General features: G+C 44.7%; 1 protein-coding gene across 1 annotated transcript in view; it reads right to left on the bottom strand.

Annotated features, from left to right (window-relative positions):
* PRR12 (proline rich 12) overlaps positions 1-20,759 on the bottom strand; it is an 88,993-nt gene extending 68,234 nt beyond the window's left edge. The window contains exon 1 of the mRNA XM_073655982.1: positions 20,232-20,759. Within this exon, the coding sequence (XP_073512083.1) occupies positions 20,232-20,317 (86 nt within the window). The 5' untranslated portion in view covers positions 20,318-20,759. The remainder of the gene's footprint in view (positions 1-20,231) is intronic.
* Positions 20,760-22,097: the final 1,338 nt, after the last annotated feature.

Below are 22,097 nucleotides of genomic sequence, written 5' to 3' on the forward strand. Positions count from 1 at the left end.
ACTATATGGAGGACTATGAGGGGCACATTATACTATATGGAGGACTATGAGGGGCACATTATACTATATGGAGGACTATGAGGGGCACATTATACTATATGGAGGACTCTGAGGGGCACATTATACTATATGGAGGACTCTGAGGGGCACATTATACTATATGGAGGACTCTGAGGGGCACATTATACTATATGGAGGACTCTGAGGGGCACATTATACTATATGGAGGACTCTGAGGGGCACATTATACTATATGGAGGACTCTGAGGGGCACATTATACTATATGGAGGACTCTGAGGGGCACATTATACTATATGGAGGACTCTGGGGCACATTATACTATATGGAGGACTCTGGGGCACATTATACTATATGGAGGACTCTGGGGCACATTATACTATATGGAGGACTCTGGGGCACATTATACTATATGGAGGACTCTGGGGCACATTATACTATATGGAGGACTCTGGGGCACATTATACTATATGGAGGACTCTGGGGCACATTATACTATATGGAGGACTCTGGGGCACATTATACTATATGGAGGACTCTGGGGCACATTATACTATATGGAGGACTCTGGGGCACATTATACTATATGGAGGACTCTGGGGCACATTATACTATATGGAGGACTCTGGGGCACATTATACTATATGGAGGACTATGAGGGTGCATTATACTATATGGAGGACTATGGTGCTCATTATACTATATGGAGGACTATGGGGCACATTATACTATATGGAGGACTATGGGGGTGCATTATACTATATGGAGGACTATGGGGCACATTATACTATATGGAGGACTATGAGGGTGCATTATACTATATGGAGGCCCCATCATGTCTATGTACACCCCTGGTGAGTATACCTGTTTATTTTTTTTTTCTATTTATTAAAAAGAATAGGCAGAATGGGAGACATATACCAGAATGGGGAATATATATACCAGGATGAGGGACATAAATATCAGGATGGAGGGAATATATATAAATAAATAAATCAGGATGGGAGGGCCCTGTCTAAATCTTGCACCGGGGCCCATCACACTCTAGTTAAACTACTGGTCCCTGTTATGTGATTCCTAGTAAATGGGCCCAAAAGTGAAAAGTGGCTACTAGGGAGGGCACCATGTAGGGGGAAGCACGTATTAAATATACTCTATATTCAGAGAAAATTGCCGCGGCTTTAATCAGTGTCACCGTAACAATTTGCACAATGGCTTTTCGGCTCCACCATGTTGCACATTGACCCCAGACATTGCTCCAAACCAAAACTTTTATTAAAAATTTAGGCGGAGTGAACTAAATCTGAATCCAGCAGTGACGGCGAACAAGGCTGTGAGTGAGAAAGACCAGGGACACTTCTGCAATTAAAAGGGAAACTCCCGTTCACCAAGTGGGAAAAAAAAAAAAGCGACATGGCAAAGAAATGCGTCCAGCCAGGAAATGGTTAAACAGATGGCGACCACATGTCCAAGTAAAAGTTCTTAAATGGAGATTTGCCTTTGCCCATCAGTCCCCGATTGTACGGGAAGCCATTTCTCAACGTGGAGGATTGGATTTTCACCCTACAACCCTCACGGTGACGGATGTCTTCTCAGGGGGCACGCAGCATGTGCAACGGGGTTGTAGTGCACGTGATAAATCTCATTCCTTTCCAAATCCCCCTCCCCCCTACCGACCTCGATCTTCCAGGTGGGAGCTGTGCACATCTCACGGGAACAGAATAGAAAAGAGGGTGTCCTATATCGCCCGAAAGTCCACTCCAAGGTGGGAAAAATGAACGGATCCATCGTCATGCCAAATATATAGCAAGTGGGAAACATCATCCTGATTTTACCTATGGTGGGGGTAGGGAGGAGATGCAGCTGCAGAATATCTCTTAGAGATTGCTCCTTTTCACATGTTCAGTAAGGGCCTATGTGGCACAATCCGTTCCTTTAAAGTTTAACTTTCCATTGATTACTTCTTTTCCCTGGTAACAGCTCCAGTCTTTACCCACAGGCCGTGTTTGGTATTGCATGTCATCCCCATTCACTTATCCAGCAATGCATGGATAATCGTGGCTTCTAAATAAAACTGAAACCGCAATTGTTCCAGCATGCATTTTTTTTTTTTACCCCAAACTGATGCATTTTTAATTGTTAAAGGGGTTATACGCCATTGGCGACACTTTTTTCTTACCCAAATACATTTTTTTTAATGCTCGCTGCAGAATGAGTTAACTGAGGATCCATAAGTGAGCTCATTATGAGGTTTTTTTTTTTATTTTTTTACCACAGACCACATTCAAGGTCAGTAAAAGCCAAAACAGGGCAAAATTTTTAATGAAAAAAAAAATAAAAAGGTTTAGCCAAAATGCACGTATTTAAGTAGCAAAGCGGTTCTGCTGCTAAACAGTATTACACAGGTCTCAAATTAAAAAAAAAAAAAAAAAAGCAACATGGTTTCATGCATGAACCTATCTTCAGGCCTCATTCAGACTGCTGTTTTCTTTGTTTAAAAAAAAATCCTCTTTTTTTTACAAGAAAGAAAGGGCCGATTTTACATCAATGTGCTAAATCCATTTTTCATCCCGGAATTTATAAAACCAAATTATCAGCTTTTTTTTTTTTTTTCAGGTCACCCCGCACAAATGTTTCAGGTCACCGTACAGACACCACAGACACAAATTGGGCAGACAAGAGAAAAAAAAATGATAAATTGTTCACAGATGTGATCAAACCAACGTTCAGTTCAGAAGCTGCAGATTTTTTTTTCTTTTTGGTCTGGATTCACAAAGTGCAACCGTTGCCTAAGGATATGTTTCACCATTGCCGCAATCGCTGCAAAAAACGCATCGGTTTTGCTGTGAGTTTTGAAAACCGCAGCAAGATGGTGAAAAACTGCTACAACTGTAGCCAAAAAAAGCACAACAACCGCAACGTGTGAATGCGGCTTAAACGATAATTGGGAACCATTGTTTCTCGATTATTGTCCCATCTAAACAAGCTGCCAATCATCTGATGAACAAGAAAAATGCTTGTTCGTTGGGTGAAATGATTAAAAAAATAAAATATCATCATTCCTGGCAGCACACCGTCCAGAGTAATTAGGACATGTGCTGACGAGAACATGGATACTATATGTATAAAGAACGATTGCATTAACAATTGTTCTGTGTGCAGGAAAATGCTGGTGGCCAGTCTAAACAGGCTATTAAATAATAGCCGATCGGTTAGCATGTAGCAATGTAGGCCATTAATATCATTTCTGGGGGGAGGGGTTTCCCACATCACGGCCCACCCCTTGCGGCGTTCCATCCCGTCCCCAACACTTGCGGCGTTCCATTCCGTCCCCAACCCTTGCGGCGTTCCATCCCGTCCCCAACCCTTGCGGCGTTCCATCCCGTCCCCAACCCTTGCGGCGTTCCATCCCGTCCCCAACCCTTGCGGCGTTCCATCCCGTCCCCAACCCTTGCGGCGTTCCATCCCGTCCCCAACCCTTGCGGCGTTCCATCCCGCCCCCAACCCTTGCGGCGTTCCATCCCGCCCCCAACCCTTGCGGCGCTCCATCCCGTCCCCAACCCTTGCGGCGCTCCATCCCGTCCCCAACCCTTGCGGCGCTCCATCCCGTCCCCAACCCTTGCGGCGCTCCATCCCGTCCCCAACACTTGCGGCGTTCCATTCCGTCCCCAACCCTTGCGGCGTTCCATCCCGTCCCCAACCCTTGCGGCGTTCCATCCCGTCCCCAACCCTTGCGGCGTTCCATCCCGTCCCCAACCCTTGCGGCGTTCCATCCCGCCCCCAACCCTTGCGGCGCTCCATCCCGTCCCCAACCCTTGCGGCGCTCCATCCCGTCCCCAACCCTTGCGGCGCTCCATCCCGTCCCCAACCCTTGCGGCGCTCCATCCCGTCCCCAATACTTGCGGCGTTCCATCCCGTCCCCAACCCTTGCGGCGTTCCATCCCGTCCCCAACCCTTGCGGCGTTCCATCCCGTCCCCAACCCTTGCGGCGTTCCATCCCGTCCCCAACCCTTGCGGCGTTCCATCCCGTCCCCAACCCTTGCGGCGTTCCATCCCGTCCCCATCCCTTGCGGCGCTCCATCCCGTCCCCAACCCTAGCGGCGTTCCATCCCGTCCCCAACCCTTGCGGCGTTCCATCCCGTCCCCAACCCTTGCGGCGTTCCATTCCGTCCCCAACCCTTGCGGCGTTCCATCCCGTCCCCAACCCTTGCGGCGTTCCATCCCGTCCCCAACCCTTACGGCGTTCCATCCCGTCCCCAACCCTTACGGCGTTCCATCCCGTCCCCAACCCTTGCGGCGTTCCATCCAGTTCCGTCCCCACCCCAGCTAATAAAAGTCCCAGGCTGTGCATGGCTTAACCATGAAGGATACGCAGTGTACTGCTGAGTCATTCAGTGATTTGGGTAAGTGACCATCCTAGGGGGTTCTAAAAAAAAAAAAAAAAAAAATCCAAACCGCTAAAAGGATCAATAATTAGTTTTCGGCGATTTTTAGGGGAGGAGGTTAAACAGAAAAGGCAGAATTAAGATTTTAAAAAATACATGGAAAAAACTATTTATCGAAGTGTTTCCAACATGACATATACATGAGGCTACGCCCGCATCGAGCACTATTGTATTTCAGATATGAATATAAATGGAAGGAATAGAATAGAAGTACGAGAGAACGACATTTAGATTACTGCACGTCATAAATTCCAATTTTATCATCGCGTGATGACAATTCGTTGCCAAATGTTTTATTGCATTTTTGTGATTTTTATGACAACTGAAAGTTGACACAAAGTAACGTAAAAAAATGAATAAAATAGAGAAGAAAAAAAGGAAATAATGTAAAAAATAAAATAAAAAAAATCTCTTGTATATATTTTAAGAATAATAAAAAAAAATAATAAAATTAGGGTATGTTCACAAGCTGGGCTTTTGCAGAGTTTTTTCAGTGAATAAAAAATATGCAGTATTACAGCACCAAAGTGAATGAGCTTTCCTGCCAAGAGATGCGTTTTTAGTGCTAAAAAAAGCTGCAGCAAACACTCTACGTGTGAACATAACCTTACAGCCGTACACTGACCAAACAGCCGTTTCTCCCGACTCCCCATCAGCCAATGGCTCCGGTTCACTCTACGATTGCCGCCACCCGATTCTTCTTCCGGCTGTCGGAAATCCAATGTGGCGGATCCTTCTCTCCTCCAACGGAAAAAGTTCTGCATTTAAGGATATGTTCACACCTAGCTTTTTCTATGCTTTTTTTTTTTTTTCCTCCTTGCATGGAAAACACAAGCTATGGCCAGAAATCTGCAGCATAAATTACACCTGGTCAAAAGATTAATAAAAAAAAAAACACCACGTGTGAATGAGGTTTTAGAAATCTCATTCTATTTGCTGTTACTGATTTTTTTTCCCCAACAAGGGATAAAAAATGCTACATGTGACAGTTCAAGACAGTAGAAGAAATTTCACAAAAACTGAATTTAAAAGAAGTTATTGAACAGAGTGAGGTTTTTTTTGTGTGGCTGAAAAAACACAATTATGGAATGCAAAAAAAAGCTGTATAAAATCTGCACCAAAAAGGCATAAAAAAAAAGGGTAAAATCCTTAAAAAAAAATAATGCAACAAACACACAATAATCGGAGAAGATTTATAGAACGTAGACACCTGCAGAAAAGAAGGCAGATCTGGCTAGGACACTGGTTACACTGACAGGCTGTTTTTTCCTATCGCACTTCTGCATACATACAGTACGGAGGGAGGGGGAATATTTACACATTTGGCCTGAATACACAGCCAATCAGCGGTAACAGCTGGTAACCGGAACTGCCGTGCAATTCTGCTCCTGGCATTCACGCTCCAGGCCTTGTGGTGCAGACAGGGAACAAGCGAGGACGTGACCCGCACAGTTAACGAACAAACAAGGAAGATCACAATTTCATTGCAAAATATATTATATATATATATATATATATATACACACACACATACATACACAGTACAGACCAAAAGTTTGGACACACCTTCTCGTTTAAAGATTTTTCTGTATTTTCATGACTATGAAAATTGTACATTCACACTGAAGGCATCAAAACTATGAATTAACACATGTGGAATTATATACTTAACAAAAAAGTGTCAAACAACTGAAAATATGTCTTATATTCTAGGTTCTTCAAAGTAGCCACCTTTTGCTTTGATGACTGCTTTGCACACTCTTGGCATTCTCTTGATGAGCTTCAAGAGGTAGTCACCGGAAATGGTCTTCCAACAATCTTGAAGGAGTTCCCAGAGATGCTTAGCACTTGTTGGCCCTTTTGCCTTCACTCTGCGGTCCAGCTCACCCCAAACCATCTCGATTGGGTTCAGGTCTGGTGACTGTGGAGGCCAGGTCATCTGGCGTAGCACCCCATCACTCTCCCTCTTGGTCAAATAGCCCTTACACAGCCTGGAGGTGTGTTTGGGGTCATTGTCCTGTTGAAAAATAAATGATGGTCCAACTAAACACAAACCGGATGGAATAGCATGCCGCTGCAAGATGCTGTGGTAGCCATGCTGGTTCAGTATGCCTTCAATTTTGAATAAATCCCCAACAGTGTCACCAGCAAAGCACCCGCACACCATCACACCTCCTCCTCCATGCTTCACGGTGGGAACCAGGCATGTAGAGTCCATCCGTTCACCTTTTCTGCGTCGCACAAAGACACGGTGGTTGGAACCAAAGATCTCAAATTTGGACTCATCAGACCAAAGCACAGATTTCCACTGGTCTAATGTCCATTCCTTGTGTTCTTTAGCCCAAACAAGTCTCTTCTGCTTGTTGCCTGTCCTTAGCAGTGGTCTCCTAGCAGCTACTTTACCATGAAGGACTGCTGCACAAAGTCTCCTCTTAACAGTTGTTGTAGAGATGTGTCTGCTGCTAGAACTCTGTGTGGCATTGACCTGGTCTCTAATCTGAGATGCTGTTAACCTGCGATTTCTGAGGCTGGTGACTCGGATAAACTTATCCTCAGAAGCAGAGGTGACTCTTGGTCTTCCTTTCCTGGGGCGGTCCTCATGTGAGCCAATTTCTTTGTAGCGCTTGATGGTTTTTGCAACTGCACTTGGGGAAACTTTCACAGTTTTCCCAATTTTTCGGACTGACTGACCGTCATTTCTTAAAGTAATGATGGCCACTCGTTTTTCTTTACTTAGAATTTGTATTATGGCAAGAAAAAAGCAGCTAACAGTCTATTCAGTAGGACTATCAGCTGTGTATCCACCAGACTTCTGCACAACACAACTGATGGTCCCAACCCCATTAATAAGGCAAGAAATCCCACTTATTAAACCTGACAGGGCACACCTGTGAAGTGAAAACCATTTCCGGTGACTACCTCTTGAAGCTCATCAAGAGAATGCCAAGAGTGTGCAAAGCAGTCATCAAAGCAAAAGGTGGCTACTTTGAAGAACCTAGAATATAAGACATATTTTCAGTTGTTTCACACTTTTTTGTTAAGTATATAATTCCACATGTGTTAATTCATAGTTTTGATGCCTTCAGTGTGAATGTACAATTTTCATAGTCACGAAAATACAGAAAAATCTTTAAATGAGAAGGTGTGTCCAAACTTTTGGTCTGTACTGTGTATATATATATATCACACACACACACACACGCAAGCACACACTTATACACTGCTCAAAAAAATAAAGGGAGCACTCAAATAACACATCCTAGATGTGAATGAATGAAATATTCTCATTGAATACTTTGTTCTGTACAAAGTTGAATGTGCTGACAACAAAATCACACAAAAATCATCAATGGAAATGAAATGTATTAACCAATGGAGGCCTTTATTTGGAGTCACCCCCAAAATTAAAGTGGAAAAACACACTACAGGCTGATTCAACTTTGATGTAATGTCCTTAAAACAAGTCAAAATGAGTCTCAGTATTGTGTGTGGCCTCCATGTGCCTGTATGACCTCCCTACAACGCCTGGGCATGCTCCTTATGAGGTTGTGGATGGTCTCCTGTGGGATCTCCTCCCAGACCTGGACTAAAGCATAAGCCAACTCCAGGACAGTCTGTGGTGCAAGGTGACATTGGTGGATGGAGCGAGACATGATGTCCCAGATGTGCTCAATCGGATTCAGGTCTGGGGAACGGGCGGGCCAGTCCATAGCTTCAATGCCTTCATCTTGCAGGAACTGCTGACACACTCCAGCCACATGAGGCCTGGCATTGTCCTGCATTAGGAGGAACCCAGGGCCAACCGCACCAGCACATGGTCTCACAAGGGGTCTGAGGATCTCATCTCGGTACCTAATGGCAGTCAGGCTACCTCTGGCGAGCACATGGAGGGCAGTGCGGCCCTCCAAAGAAATGCCACCCCACACCATTACTGACCCACTGCCAAACCGGTCATGCTGAAGGATGTTGCAGGCAGCAGATCGCTTTCCACGGCGTCTCCAGACTCTGTCACGTCTGTCACATGTGCTCAGTGTGAACCTGCTTTCATCTGTGAAGAGCACAGGGCGCCAGTGGCGACTTTGCCAATCCAGGTGTTCTGTGGCAAATGCCAAGCGTCCTGCACGGTGTTGGGCTGTGAGCACAACCCACATCTGTGGACGTCAGGCCCTCATACCACCCTCATGGAGTCAGTTTGTAACCATTTGTGCAGACACATGCACATTTGTGGCCTGCTGGAGGTCATTTTGCAGGGCTCTGGCAGTGCTCCTCCTGTTCCTCCTTGCACAAAGGCGGAGGTAGCGGTCCTGCTGCTGGGTTGTTGCCCTCCTACAGCCCCCTCCACATCTCCTGGTGTACTGGGCTGTCTCCTGGTAGCTCCTCCAGGCTCTGGACACTACGCTGACAGACACAGCAAACCTTCTTGCCACAGCTCGCATTGATGTGCCATCCAGCATGAGCTGCACTACCTGAGCAACTTCTGTGGGTTGTAGAGTCCGTCTCATGCTACCACGAGTGTGAAAGCACAACCAACATTCAAAAGTGACCAAAACATCAGCCAGAAAGCATTGGTACTGAGATGTGGTCTGTGGTCCCCACCTGCAGAACCACTCCTTTATTGAGGGTGTCTTGATAATTGCCAATAATTTCCATCTATTGTCTATTCCATTTGCACAACAGCATGTGAAATTGATTGTCAATCAGTGTTGCTTCCTAAGTGGACAGTTTGATTTCACAGAAGTTTGATTTACTTGGAGTTATATTCTGTTGTTTAAGTGTTCCCTTTATTTTTTGAGCAGTGTGTGTGTGTGGATAGATAGATAGAGAAAAATATTTATATATTATATATTTTTTTAATTTTATTTTTTAAAATAAATATATGTATAAAATTATATATATTTTAAAGAAATAATATATTTATAAATATTATTTTTATTTTGTAAACATTGAGACACTACTCTATGCCCTAGGTTACTAAAAAGCCATTCCCCAAATTCCCGGCCTGTCTGTGCCATATTTACATGAATTTGCTCATGACCTAACACAAGAGTAAAAAAAAAAGTTTCTACTCACTTTGTTCCATGTATTTTTACCCCCCCCACCCCCCCATCTGTCATCAACTCTCACATCCTCTTCTGCTTATCAGATAGAAAACTCAAGCATGCGTGAATGGCATTATGTCATCAGAAACCCTGGCAGACATGGCAGAGGTGTGGCTACTCCTCGCTCCTGAGCGCAAAACTACTGGGGGGGGGGGGGATAAAGCCCTAAAAATGCTTAGACATTCAATAAATCAGGGTATGGAAATTGCCCTGCATATGTAATTTCCCAGAAGAGCATTCATGGCTTTTAAGTCTCTTCACTCTGACATGCCAGGCCTGGCATGTCATTCTCCACAAAGAGAAAAGTTACCCCTTAGACCACAATAAATCAGGGTACAAATCTGTGCCCAGTCTCTTACCAACATGATCCGATTGTACATGAAAAAAATACTCCAGATTGTGTAGAAAGTTTACAAACTTATGAGCCCCAATATCTTTCTTTCTTTTTGTCCAGTTTTTAGTGTTTTTTTTTACCTGTTTCACATTTGTGTCTTATATGTGTTCACCTGTTTTTTTTTTTAGGTTTGCCATTCTGGGTGAACATCGGGGGTTTCCGGATTTGTTTTGACCACTTTCATCAACTTTTTAAAAAAGTTTTTTTTAGAAAATGTGCTCCAATCCATCACCATCGTCGACTGGAGTGATTTTATGATATTTTAGCACATTTTTGCAACATTCTAGTGGTATATGTGATTTTTTTTTGTCAAAGACAAAAAATAAAGAGCACTTTTGCAAAATTCATGAACTGTGTACGACATTTTGAAGACAAAACAAACAAAAAAAATTGAAGCAAATGATAAATCAGGCCCATGATGCCCATACTCCTTAGGCCGCATTCATACATCCAACTTTCACAGTCCGTGTTCGGACGGGTGAGGGTCTCCTCCGAACTCAACATTCTCATAGGAATATAGATGGCTGTTCAGTTTTGGGTGCAAAGACTCGTGATTGGTCCTCATATAGTGGTCCATACACACCGTGAAAGTCGGATATATGACATTGGCCTTATGTGTCCAAGGTCAGTTTGACTTGGCTGAAAAAGGAACACTTCGCTGCCGCACTTGACCGAACATGGGACCAGACATGTTGAAATCCAACATATCCAACCCTTCTTCTTCCGCTGAAATCAGTTTTCGTGTCAGATGAAAATCTGGCCATATACATGGGATAGCTGCTGTTTGGCCGACAGCCATCTCTCCTGATACCCCCATGAATATAAGCGTTCATGGGACAGAGGAGAAAGCCGAAGCCAGAGTCCTCTTTCAGCGGCTTATCGTCCCTGAAAACATTAAAATCTGCTCAATCCTTCTCTCCCACAACATCATCAGTCAGGGTAGAGTCAGGAGGTCCACAAGTTGGATGGCCGGCTGTTCCAGCTGAAAACGAGGGGTTCGGCCAACTTTCATCTACTGGGTATGGAGGTCTCAGGGAGTTGATGACCCTTTCTAAAGAAAGACCACCAAATTGTGATCAGTGTAGGAACATTTAAGAGAATGGGACTAAAGGGATCCACAGACATTAGCCTAATGTTGGCCAAATCCACTGATCTCTGTGTATTGGGCCCCCCCAACAGATGATGTCGGGGAGATAACATGTCAGATTTCAGACTGCTGATCCTCTAGAGAAAAGCCTCTGCCGGAGATGTTTGTCAGTGGCTCTCTCAGAGATCACAGGAGCTCTTGGCAGAGCGAGCACTCCTGTGTATGAGAGTTGGGCGATATAACTGCCAGAACGACAATCTAAAAAGTATATGGGGGACTCAAAAGAGGTTGTTCACTACTTTTTCATTGATAACCTATCTTTAGGATAGGTCATCAATGTCTGATCGGCGGGGGTCCAACAACGGGCACACCCGCTGATCAGCTGTTATAAGTGGAGACGGCAAGTACTTACATGCGGAGCTGGCCGTTTTCTGATGGTGACTGAGGATGGTACTGCACATTCAGCCCCCTCCCATTCAAATCAATAGGAGGCGGATGTGTAGTATCAAGCCTCGGCCACCATCAGAAGGCGAAGCAGCTCTCGAACTGAGTATTTCCAGACACCACCGATAACAGCCGATCGGCGGGAGTGCCAGGTGTCGGACCCAGACAAATTAGACATTAGTGACCTATCCTAACGATAGGTCTTCAATGAAAAAGTAGTGTACAACCTCTTTGTTCTGAATCAGGAGCTCTCGAGACCCTGGACCAAAACTGGAGTGTAAAATCAACCATTTTGATGAATTTCCCGCAAAGGCTACTTTCACGCTTAAGATATTCACGGTCAAAGAATAATCCAGTCGCGGATCTCCAGACCTGAAATCGATAGCCTCATACACGCCCATGATGCAGCTTTGCTTAGGACAGTAGACCTGTGGCTGGTCCGTACATTGCAGTCTATACCCAGACGGTGAACGTTGGACGTGTAAACAGTCACATCCAAGAGAAAAGATGTCATCCTACATTTATCTATTGACTTTTACCAATGGATCAGTTAAAAAAACGGATGGAACTCTGTCCACAGCCCCTTTTCTGTCCATTGTATACAGATCCCCAACGACTTTAATCAGATGAGAATAGGACCTGCTCCGAGTCTTTCAGATCTGTGATTTTAAAGGATGTGTGAATACATAAATTCTACAATATGGGTCAGAGTGCTGTCCAAACAGAAGTGTGGATGCAGGAGAAATGCTGTGAAAAAAATAGGCAATCCACAACGAAATCTGTAGAAGTTTTGCCATGGATTTACATGCTGATTTTGCATCAGCAGCTAATTTTCCGCAAATTTGAGATATAAAAAGCCAAAACTCATCAATAATATGTAACACTACTTGAATCTTGGCAAACTTTTCACAGAATACTAAAATAAAAGCTAAAATAATATGTCGTCCCTTGTAAAGGGGTCCCAGTGTCCCACAGTGGTATTTGGGGAACTGGTTCTACATCTGATCCGTCCGTAGACAGTCTGGGAACGGAGGCCTGCTGTCTATTTTCTGCGAAGACTTCCTGAAGAAGGAGAAATTGGACATAAACGCGTGTGACAGCCTCTTCCTCCAGCGATCAGGAAGTGCACGCGCGTCAGGCTGCAGCCTATCTCCAGCCGGCGGATCTATAACCTGCCTTTCTCATGGTATTAGTCTTAATTAGTCTTTGTGTCAGGAGCGCTCTTCTTCCTCCTCACTTTCGGATAATTAATGCTGGAAATGAAAGCAGCGGCTGAAGATAAAAAAAAAATAAAAATATTCAGCCGTATGTCTCACGTTCCAAGATCTGAACCACTAAAGGTTCATTCCTCACCTTCTATGGAGGTGGTCCTCGCATCCGGGGACGTCAACGCTTATTAACCGAGACATTTTATCCTGATGGATTAAATGCTCTAATCGGAACGACATTAGAATATTGCACAGAGCCTGGAAAAGCTGGGTTATTAAACCCCTTTGACATACCGCCATATATATATATTCATGGATTTTATTTTTTTTTTTTTATTTTAGCTGAAAGTCTCCACTCCTGGGTGACTCAAAGGTCGAGTTCAAATCCGAGCAAGAGATAAAATGATTACCAGGTAAATCCTGAGCGCTCGGGGTGAACGTGGAAGACGCCTTAGTGAAGATGCACCTAACACCACGGCAAAAAAATAAAATAAAAAGTAAAATATCTCTTAAAAAAAGCTGACAAAGATTAAAAAAAGCCATTTCCCCAGGTTCAACTTGTTCTTTACGCCCCCTCCCCAGGTCCAATGCTGAGTTTCCACCACTGCTTCCAGTGTACGCCAATCGGTGAGCTCGGAGGCTCGTGCCATCAACTCAGGCAGAGTTGCTGAGATCAGTTATTGGCTACAGCACAAGCCAATAACTAATGTGATAGCAGACAATAATAGACAGAGACTCAGCACTGGACCTGGGAAGGGCAAGTAAAGCCCCTATACACCTTATACTAATGTCGGCTGAATCCGACGATATCTACAGGTTCAGTTGTCTAATGTGCATGGGGACTCCGGCTGAATAATGGATGTCGATTGTGCATGTCCAATTTCGGACTGCCGATCGCATTGGTCTCCCAGAGTTAAGCCGCCGGCCGACATGTCAGTCGGCAACTTTCTCATAGAAACGGCCATACACCAAGCAAGCGTTCCTGTGCATGGGAGAGTCGGACAAAACAGCAGGCAGCCATACATACAATGTGTATGACCAGCTTTAAGCACAGTTTGATTTTTTTTTTTTATAAATCCCTTTAAGAGTATGAACTTTTTTTCCCACCAAATCGTCCAGATTAACGTACGGAAATTTCTAGTCTGCGGCAAAGGACAATTTTCGCTGCAGATTTTCTCCACTGCATGTGGATGCGATATTGTAAGAAAAAAAAAAAATGTAAGTGCATTTTGGCACAATTTTGCAAAAAAAAAAACAAAAAACACAATATGACCGTAAAGTGTGAATACACCATAAGGCCTTAGCGTATTTCAGGGTCAGTATTAGGGCTGGCCACAAGTCTCCCGACACACATGTGAAGCTGTAAGTATGCGGACCATGACATCCACTGGTGTGAACCCGGCCTAATACTAAGGTTTAAAGCTAAGATATTCTCATTCATCAGGAATAGGATATTGGAACCAATCAAAAAGTATTTTCCCAGAGGAAATTCATTCCTACCATCAGTCACGTACATTGCATTTCTGGTACTAATTAAAAGCTACAATCTCCAGGCTGCATCCATCATTTGCTTTCTTTTTTTTTTTGTCTTGTTGTATTTATTGCCCTTTTCGGGGCCAGTTGGTGCACAAATGTGCAAAAAAAAAAAAATGCTCATTGAATTTGTTTTGTTTTTTTTAAACAAATTTTTAAGCAAAAAGTTGCATGATCCGGTAAAATGTAACACGTGTCTATTGACATTTTTGAAAAAGTTTGTGGGGCACAAATAAAAAAAAAAAAGGAGACAGTTGCGCAAAAAAATTAAGACTTTATTAAAAAGTTGCAATAATAAAATGGCTGCAAACATCTGAATTACATATAAAAAAAAATAAAAAAATGGAGAAACATAAAAAAATGAAAAAGGAGAAAATTAAAGGAAAAATCTGCAGCAAAATTAAAAAATTGCTTTAAAAAAAAGACAAAAAAAAAGCAATAAGGAAAGGGGTTTAGTTGGGAACGATGGAGAAAATAAAAGATAAGAAGGGAGATCTGTAACCACTGATGGGACGAAGAAGGGTGCGGAGAGCGATTTACGTTGCAGGGGAACTAGTGGCGCTTTCTACCTGACCTACGGACATGCAAACGCCTTGTCTTCTTCCAACGCAAAGACCTTGAGTGTAATTAGCAATGATTTATCTGTATAACTGTGAGTGGGCCGCACGTCGCTTCCAGTGAAATTGGATCTTGGGGGCCACAGCACAGGAGGGATGGAGACACCTGTTATGTATCCCTGCCAGAAACCATTGCAAATCCTCCAGCTACCAGATCCACTAGGAAAGGAAAAGGCGTTAGGTCACGATGCTGGGTTCCCGGCCAAAATACTCCGGGATTTGAAGGTGGCACCCAAGTTACACACCTGTTACGTTCCCTCCTCTTTGGGCTACAAGGGAACACCAAGTCTTTCAATAACTGGAAGTCCCACTGGTTGTAATTTTTAAGTGATTTACTCACCCTCCCCAGGTCCAGAGCTGTTGCCAGCGTTATTGTCTGCAGACCTGACGTCATGTAGGCAATCAGTGAGCTCAGCAGCTTGTGCCGTCAACTTGGGAAGACCGTTGAGCTCACTGATTGTTATCAGCGGGAGCAGTGTGGAGACTCACGGCTGGACCTGGGGAGGGTGAGTATAACGCAGCTTGGTTTATTATTTTAAAAAAACTGAAGCAAAGGATACAGGGGATTTTGTAAAACTCCTTTAAATATCTGTGCTGTGCTACAGATGACTTATGTGTGCTACCATTTCGCAGCCAAATTATTAGGGGGTGGCATAAAAGCAGCACCGGTTATTGAGCCCCCTTAAAGTAATAGGTGCATGTTTGGATTTATGCTTTCTATTCAGCAGGTTACACTTTAGGCCTCATTGCGATTTTCACGGATAGTAGTTGTACCTGTGATAGTCTATTGGGCCGTGATTTTTCGGCCCGCGGAATACATGTCCGATTTTTATCCGAGGGTCGACTCAAAATTTAAAAAAAATAAATAAAAAATCTCACCGCACTTGGATGAAATCTGATTTTCCCGGACTGTCGGAACGGAGAAGGTGGAGACATTTTTTTTAATTTCTCCCTGTATGAAAACATTGGATGACACTCAGACCACACTATGATTATAACAATCGGTCTCAATATCAGATGTCTCAACAAGTCCCACAACGAACATCTACCCTTTGCCATACCTATTAGGCTCCGTTTACATCTACCCTGTGCACTAGGCGGAGGTTTCCATCTATATTCCCCCCCCCCAAAAAAAGAACTGAACTCAGATAGAAACCCCCAGGAAGAGCCGGTCACCACAATGAAGAAGATGATGTCACTTAGTGCTCCACCTGGCCATTGTCTTGAGGAGGCCACAAAAATGTGGTCTACCACCCATAAGTACGTAGGTATTCAATCCTTCCGCTTCTAGGGCAGAACACCAGGTACATTTTGTGCCGGAAATTTTCTGCAAGTATAGCAATATGGTTTTACGAGCAAATATAACAACCCACAAAGATGGTTCACATCCTGGGCTCTGACGGGGCCTTTTATTTGGCAAGTCAGTGTCTAATGTGGCAGATCACGTACTTGGCAAGTATCTGCCCCATAGCACGTTGTCATAGAAGAAGACCCGAGCTGTTCAAAAAGAGTACAAGAACATGGACCCTCAAGCGCCCAGACTGCAAGATGTTCAGAAACCAGGAAACTCTACAAAAGCATCTTCCTTTCCACCTTAGCAAGTAACCACATTCTGAGAAGACTACGTCCTTCTCGTCTGTAATCACCCGCACTGCCGGCCCTGCCCAGGAACTCAACCTTTACACAGGGACACCCGACACATATTTTCTCATGTAATTATCACATTATGTGCACATAAGTTACTTAAATATGACTTACAATGAAATAATCAGCTGAATGGATGGAGGCCCCAAGGGCAGGGTCAGTAGACCCGTATTTTTTGGGTCAATATTAGAGCTGCAGACAGACCTCCAATGGTCTACTGCAGTGCTCCCCAACTCCAGTCCTCAAGACCCACCAACAGGTCATGTTTTCAGGATTTCCTTACTATTGCACAGGTGACGAAATTATTGCCTGTGCAGGTGATGCAGTTATCACCTGAGCAATACTAAGGAGATCCTGAAAACATGGCCTGTTGGTGGGCCTTGAGGACTGGAGTTGGGGAACCCTGGTCTACCGAACCGAACACAAAGGGGTCATCTGGCACCATTCACTTCCACATCAGAGGAGACTGGGGCCAATGACGTTACGACGACCCCTCATGCACGGGTCTCAATGTCATCGAAGCAGACGTAAGTGGCACCGGATGACCCTTTTGAAATTTTGCAGAACCCACCCACCGATTTACGTTGGACCAGAAGACCATCTGATGTGTAAGGAGGCCACTTGATAGATGATGAGAAGGAAGAGGGGGGGGGGGTGAGGCAGCTGGAATTTGGATGCTCGATCCTTTTGTTTTCAGAAGAAATAAGAAGCTGCCAGAAGTGTCTGGCAGCGGCTTTCTCCTCTCTCCTCAATGAAGCCACATAAACCAAGCGCTGAGGCAGCCAGGAGAGATCGTTGTCTGCTAAGCAAAAGCCCAGTCAATGGAGCGATCTTGGCTTTAGATCACCAAACGTCCAGCCACTGAGGCCAAAATACAGACTGTACCTATATATTTTTGCATCTGTATTAGGCTAGCACACGGACCCACAAAGTTGAATTGATCCATTCCATACTTTAAAAATGGACCCATGTCTCTGCTCTGTGAGACTGGGAGCATGTCCGGTTCTCATCCACCCAATAAAGTCTATGGGGATCCATATATTACTGAAACATGGGACAGACTTTGGACTTCAGTTTTCCATCCATGTTTCAACCATTTTTGTTCACTGATCCATTGTTAAAGGGGTTGTCCAGGTTTGGGTTGAAAGTCTGCAGTCACTCCATGTGACTGCAGACTTGTGAATCCCCACAGTGCGCACATCGGGACGATCACATGACCACAAGTATGCGATTTGCATACTGCTGGTCACTTTCTAACTAGACGTCGCATACAAGTGGTCATGTGATCGTTTGCTCCTGCCGCCGGAACTGGAGAATCCTGATGTCACTGCAGCTAATCACTGAGCTCAGCGGCTCTGTCTGAGTAGATGGCGCAGGCCACTCAGCTCAGTGATGGACTGCAGCGCTGTCAACGTGACGCTAGCACTGCAGACAATAACAGACTCCAAGAGATGATGCGGAAACTCAGCGCTGGACCCATGAAGGGCGGGTAAAAACGGGTTTGTTTTGCAGCTCATTAAAGGACATCGGCCACAGGATGAATGATCGGAAAGACCAATCATGGACTTGCGTTTACCGTGCAAAGAACTTTTTAGACATAGCGGACTGATGGTCGCCGGGACGGCCAAACAATCACTCCTTGCCAGATTGAAGCTGACAACATGTCCGACACCATCCTCCTATATTATGTGCAATTCTTTCCACACTTTTTTTAAATAATCAAAGTCTCAACTAAATAATAATAAAAAGGGGAAAAAAAAAAAAAAACTAAGAAAAAAAAATGAAGATTTTTGGCATCTAACAACATAAAACCCCATCCAAAGTTTTTGTATTTCCTTCCGAAAATGTATCCGTCAGTCGTTTTGTTTTTTTTAATTAAACTGCAGAATGGGGGCTCGAATATGTTTGGCTTGTTGAGAGCGATGGGGGTCTGGATCCGATGGATGACACCCGCCTCAACTCAGGAGCAGAAGGGATTGGTACCGGTAACTCATACAACGCCAGCAAGGGCCCAAATTACTTGTGCACCGATACATCCCATATCCCGTATTATTACATAAGCCGGCAGAAGACGTCATGGTGCCGATATGTGGTCACCCAGCTTCCAGAAACGGAAGAAGGACGGACAATGTAAGACGTATCCAAGCCATGGCCAACAAAAAAGGACAATTCAAGGACTTTCATCTCCTGACAATTTTTTTTTTTTTTTTTAGGGTTCCTTTAAGAGCAGATCCGTCAGTATATACTGGTGGTGCACTTCCATGAAATAACACACCAAAAGGTAATGACAAGAGGTGTGATTTTACAGTCATCTGCACGTGTTACGTTCCCTATTAGCGTAGCCATAGCCCACATGTAACAACGTCAACAAAATAGTCTGGAAATATCCAAAAATAATAATAATAATAATAATAATAAAAATATAAATAATAAATAATACAATAATAAAAAAATAAATAAAAAAAGGAAAAGTATAAGAAAAAAATAAGAAAAAAAATAATAATTAAAATACGAAATAAAAATAGAAATTAAAAATAAAAAATTTAATTTTTTAAAATAAAAAATAGAAATTACAAATATTAATAATAAAAATTACAAATAATAATAAAATAAAAAAAAATAAACTAAAATATATAAATAAAATTAAAATAATAATAAAAAAAAAAATTGCATATTCAACACCCAGTGATATTTCTTTCAATTAGGCCCCAACATACATTTAGATATTTTTAATCAGGCCAACATTTTTTCAAGTTTTTATTTCACAACCCTTGGCACCGGCGTTCTGTCTGAATGGCTTTGTCACCGTAATGAATTTCACCGCAATGCCTTCCATCTTTCTTTTTTTCTCCCCCCCCCCCTCCTGCAGATAAGCATCCAGTTTTTTTGTGGGAGGGGGGGGATAATAGGGGATGCTTTCCCTTTCACAAAAAAAAAAAAATGAAAGGGCACCCATAATTAATACTTAGTTATGGAGGGAGGGGACGTGGCCGCTCAGTCCCCTCCTCCTCCACACCTGGCCTTAGTGTTGCATATGCAAAAAAAAAATAAACAAACTCTTCCTAATGTCTCCCACAACAATACAGCCCCCCATTATCCTTCACAGCAAATCAATCACCCAAATATTTACTATAATAACAATAAATAAATGCAACCTTTGCTTTTAGACAATAGAAGCCAATTAACCCCACAAGCACTGGCACTCTATTATTTTATTGCCATAAATGTACCCCCCTCCTTTTTTTTTTTTGTTTCCAATAATCCACCCCATCCCCCTCCCCAGTAGGAAAAAAAAAAGAATGAGGCAAAATGGAAGGAAATCCCTTTTGCTTGCAACGTGCTCCCTGCTGCAGACTGCAGGCCTGGAGCAGACAGGGCTGGATTCATTCTCTCTTTTTTTTTTTTCCTCCCTCCCGCTCCTCTTCTTCTTCTTCTTCTTTTTGCAACCATCAAGGAATTTAATGCGGGAGGGCGCTCTCTTGTTTTTGGAATGTCTGGGGGGGGGGGGGGTGCAAATCCTAAACTAAAAATTTAAAGAGGGGGGGATGTAAATGCAGTAAATGCAGCATTAGCTCAGCTTTGCAAATCCTCCACCTTCTCCCCTCCTTCTGCCATAACCAGGGCCAAAATCTGTGCAGCCATGCATGCAAGTATGGAGCAGCTGCAGCCCCCCATCTCCTGGCCATGCATGCTCCCCTGCACCCCACACATGTGATCCCAGCAGATGCAATGTCCTCCTACCTTGCCTTTGCCGTCCTTTCGTAACTCCATCCCGAACCAGCTCCCAAAGGATCTCCAAAGCCTGCGGTTGGATAATTTCTATCCATTAATTTCTTTGTAGAGGGGCTTGTTGTTTGGGTTGTTGCTTTTTTTTGCTTCCTGGCTTCTCTCGCCTTCCTTTTGCAAGATAATTGCTTCTGCTTCCTTTCTCTCGATCTCTCCTTCTCCTCCTGTGATCAACCAGCCCCTCCAAAAAAAAAAAAAAAATCAAATCTGGAGCTGGATTTGGGGTCCCCCTCTGGCAGGAGAGCTCCTAAGCCCCCCAGAAGGCTCAGTTTGCAAACCTTCCTTCTCTGGATTGCAAATGTATTTTGTTTTTTTTCTCATGGTGCAGCCATTTTTGCAGTCTCTCTATGTGTCTATTTCAGCTTCCCAGCATACATTTCAGTGAACTGTACAAAGGGGGAGGGGAGGAAGGCAGGAGGGAGAGAGAGAGAGAGAAAGGCAGGCAGAGCAGACAGAGGGGCTGATACTCCCCTCCTGCCACCACCACACAGAGCCAGGGGGAAGGAGGAGGAAGAGGAGGAGGAGGAAGGGGCTGAGACAGGCTAAAATTACACCAAGTCTGAGGCAGCACATACACTAACACCAGACACACACAGGAGCCAACACACAGCCATGTAGCTGCATACAGCCAGTGCCACCCCTGCACACACTGTCTGCAGCTGAGACAATCACCAGACACACAGAGGAGCCAACACACAGCCAGTGCCACCCCTGCACACACTGTCTGCAGCTGAGACCATCACCAGACACACAGAGGAGCCAACACACAGCCAGTGCCACCCCTGCACACACTGTCTGCAGCTGAGACCATCACCAGACACACAGAGGAGCCAACACACAGCCAGTGCCACCCCTGCACACACTCTCTGCAGCTGAGACCATCACCAGACACACTGAGCCAGCACACAGCCAGTGCCACCCCTGCACACACTGTCTGCAGCTGTGACCATCACCAGACACACAGAGGAGCCAACACACAGCCAGTGCCACCCCTGCACACACCGTCTGCAGCTGTGACCATCACCAGACACACAGAGGAGCCAACACACAGCCAGTGCCACCCCTGCACACACTGTCTGCAGCTGAGACCATCACCAGACACACTGAGCCAACACACAGCCAGTGCCACCCCTGCACACACTGTCTGCAGCTGAGACAATCACTAGACACACAGAGGAGCCAACACGCAGCCAGTGCCACCCCCGCACACACTGTCTGCAGCTGAGACCATCACCAGACACACAGAGCCAACACACAGCCAGTGCCACCCCTGCACACACTGTCTGCAGCTGAGACCATCACCAGACGCACAGAGCCAACACACAGCCAGTGCCACCCCTGCACACACTGTCTGCAGCTGAGACCATCACCAGACACACAGAGCCAACACACTGCCAGTGCCACCCCTGCACACACTGTCTGCAGCTGAGACCATCACCAGACGCACAGAGCCAACACACAGCCAGTGCCACCCCTGCACACACTGTCTGCAGCTGAGACCATCACCAGACACACAGAGCCAACACACTGCCAGTGCCACCCCTGCACACACTCTCTGCAGCTGAGACCATCACCAGACACACAGAGCCAACACACAGCCAGTGCCACCCCTGCACACACTCTCTGCAGCTGAGACCATCACCAGACACACAGAGCCAACACACAACCAGTGCCACCCCTGCACACACTGTCTGCAGCTGAGACCATCACCAGACACACAGAGGAGCCAACACACAGCCAGTGCCACCCCTGCACACACTCTCTGCAGCTGAGACCATCACCAGACACACAGAGCCAACACACAGCCAGTGCCACCCCTGC

The sequence above is a fragment of the Phyllobates terribilis genome, unplaced genomic scaffold (assembly GCF_046119375.1).
Source record: "Phyllobates terribilis strain yellow unplaced genomic scaffold, ASM4611937v1 Scaffold_12__6_contigs__length_324123572, whole genome shotgun sequence".
Taxonomy (NCBI): Eukaryota; Metazoa; Chordata; class Amphibia; order Anura; family Dendrobatidae; genus Phyllobates; species Phyllobates terribilis.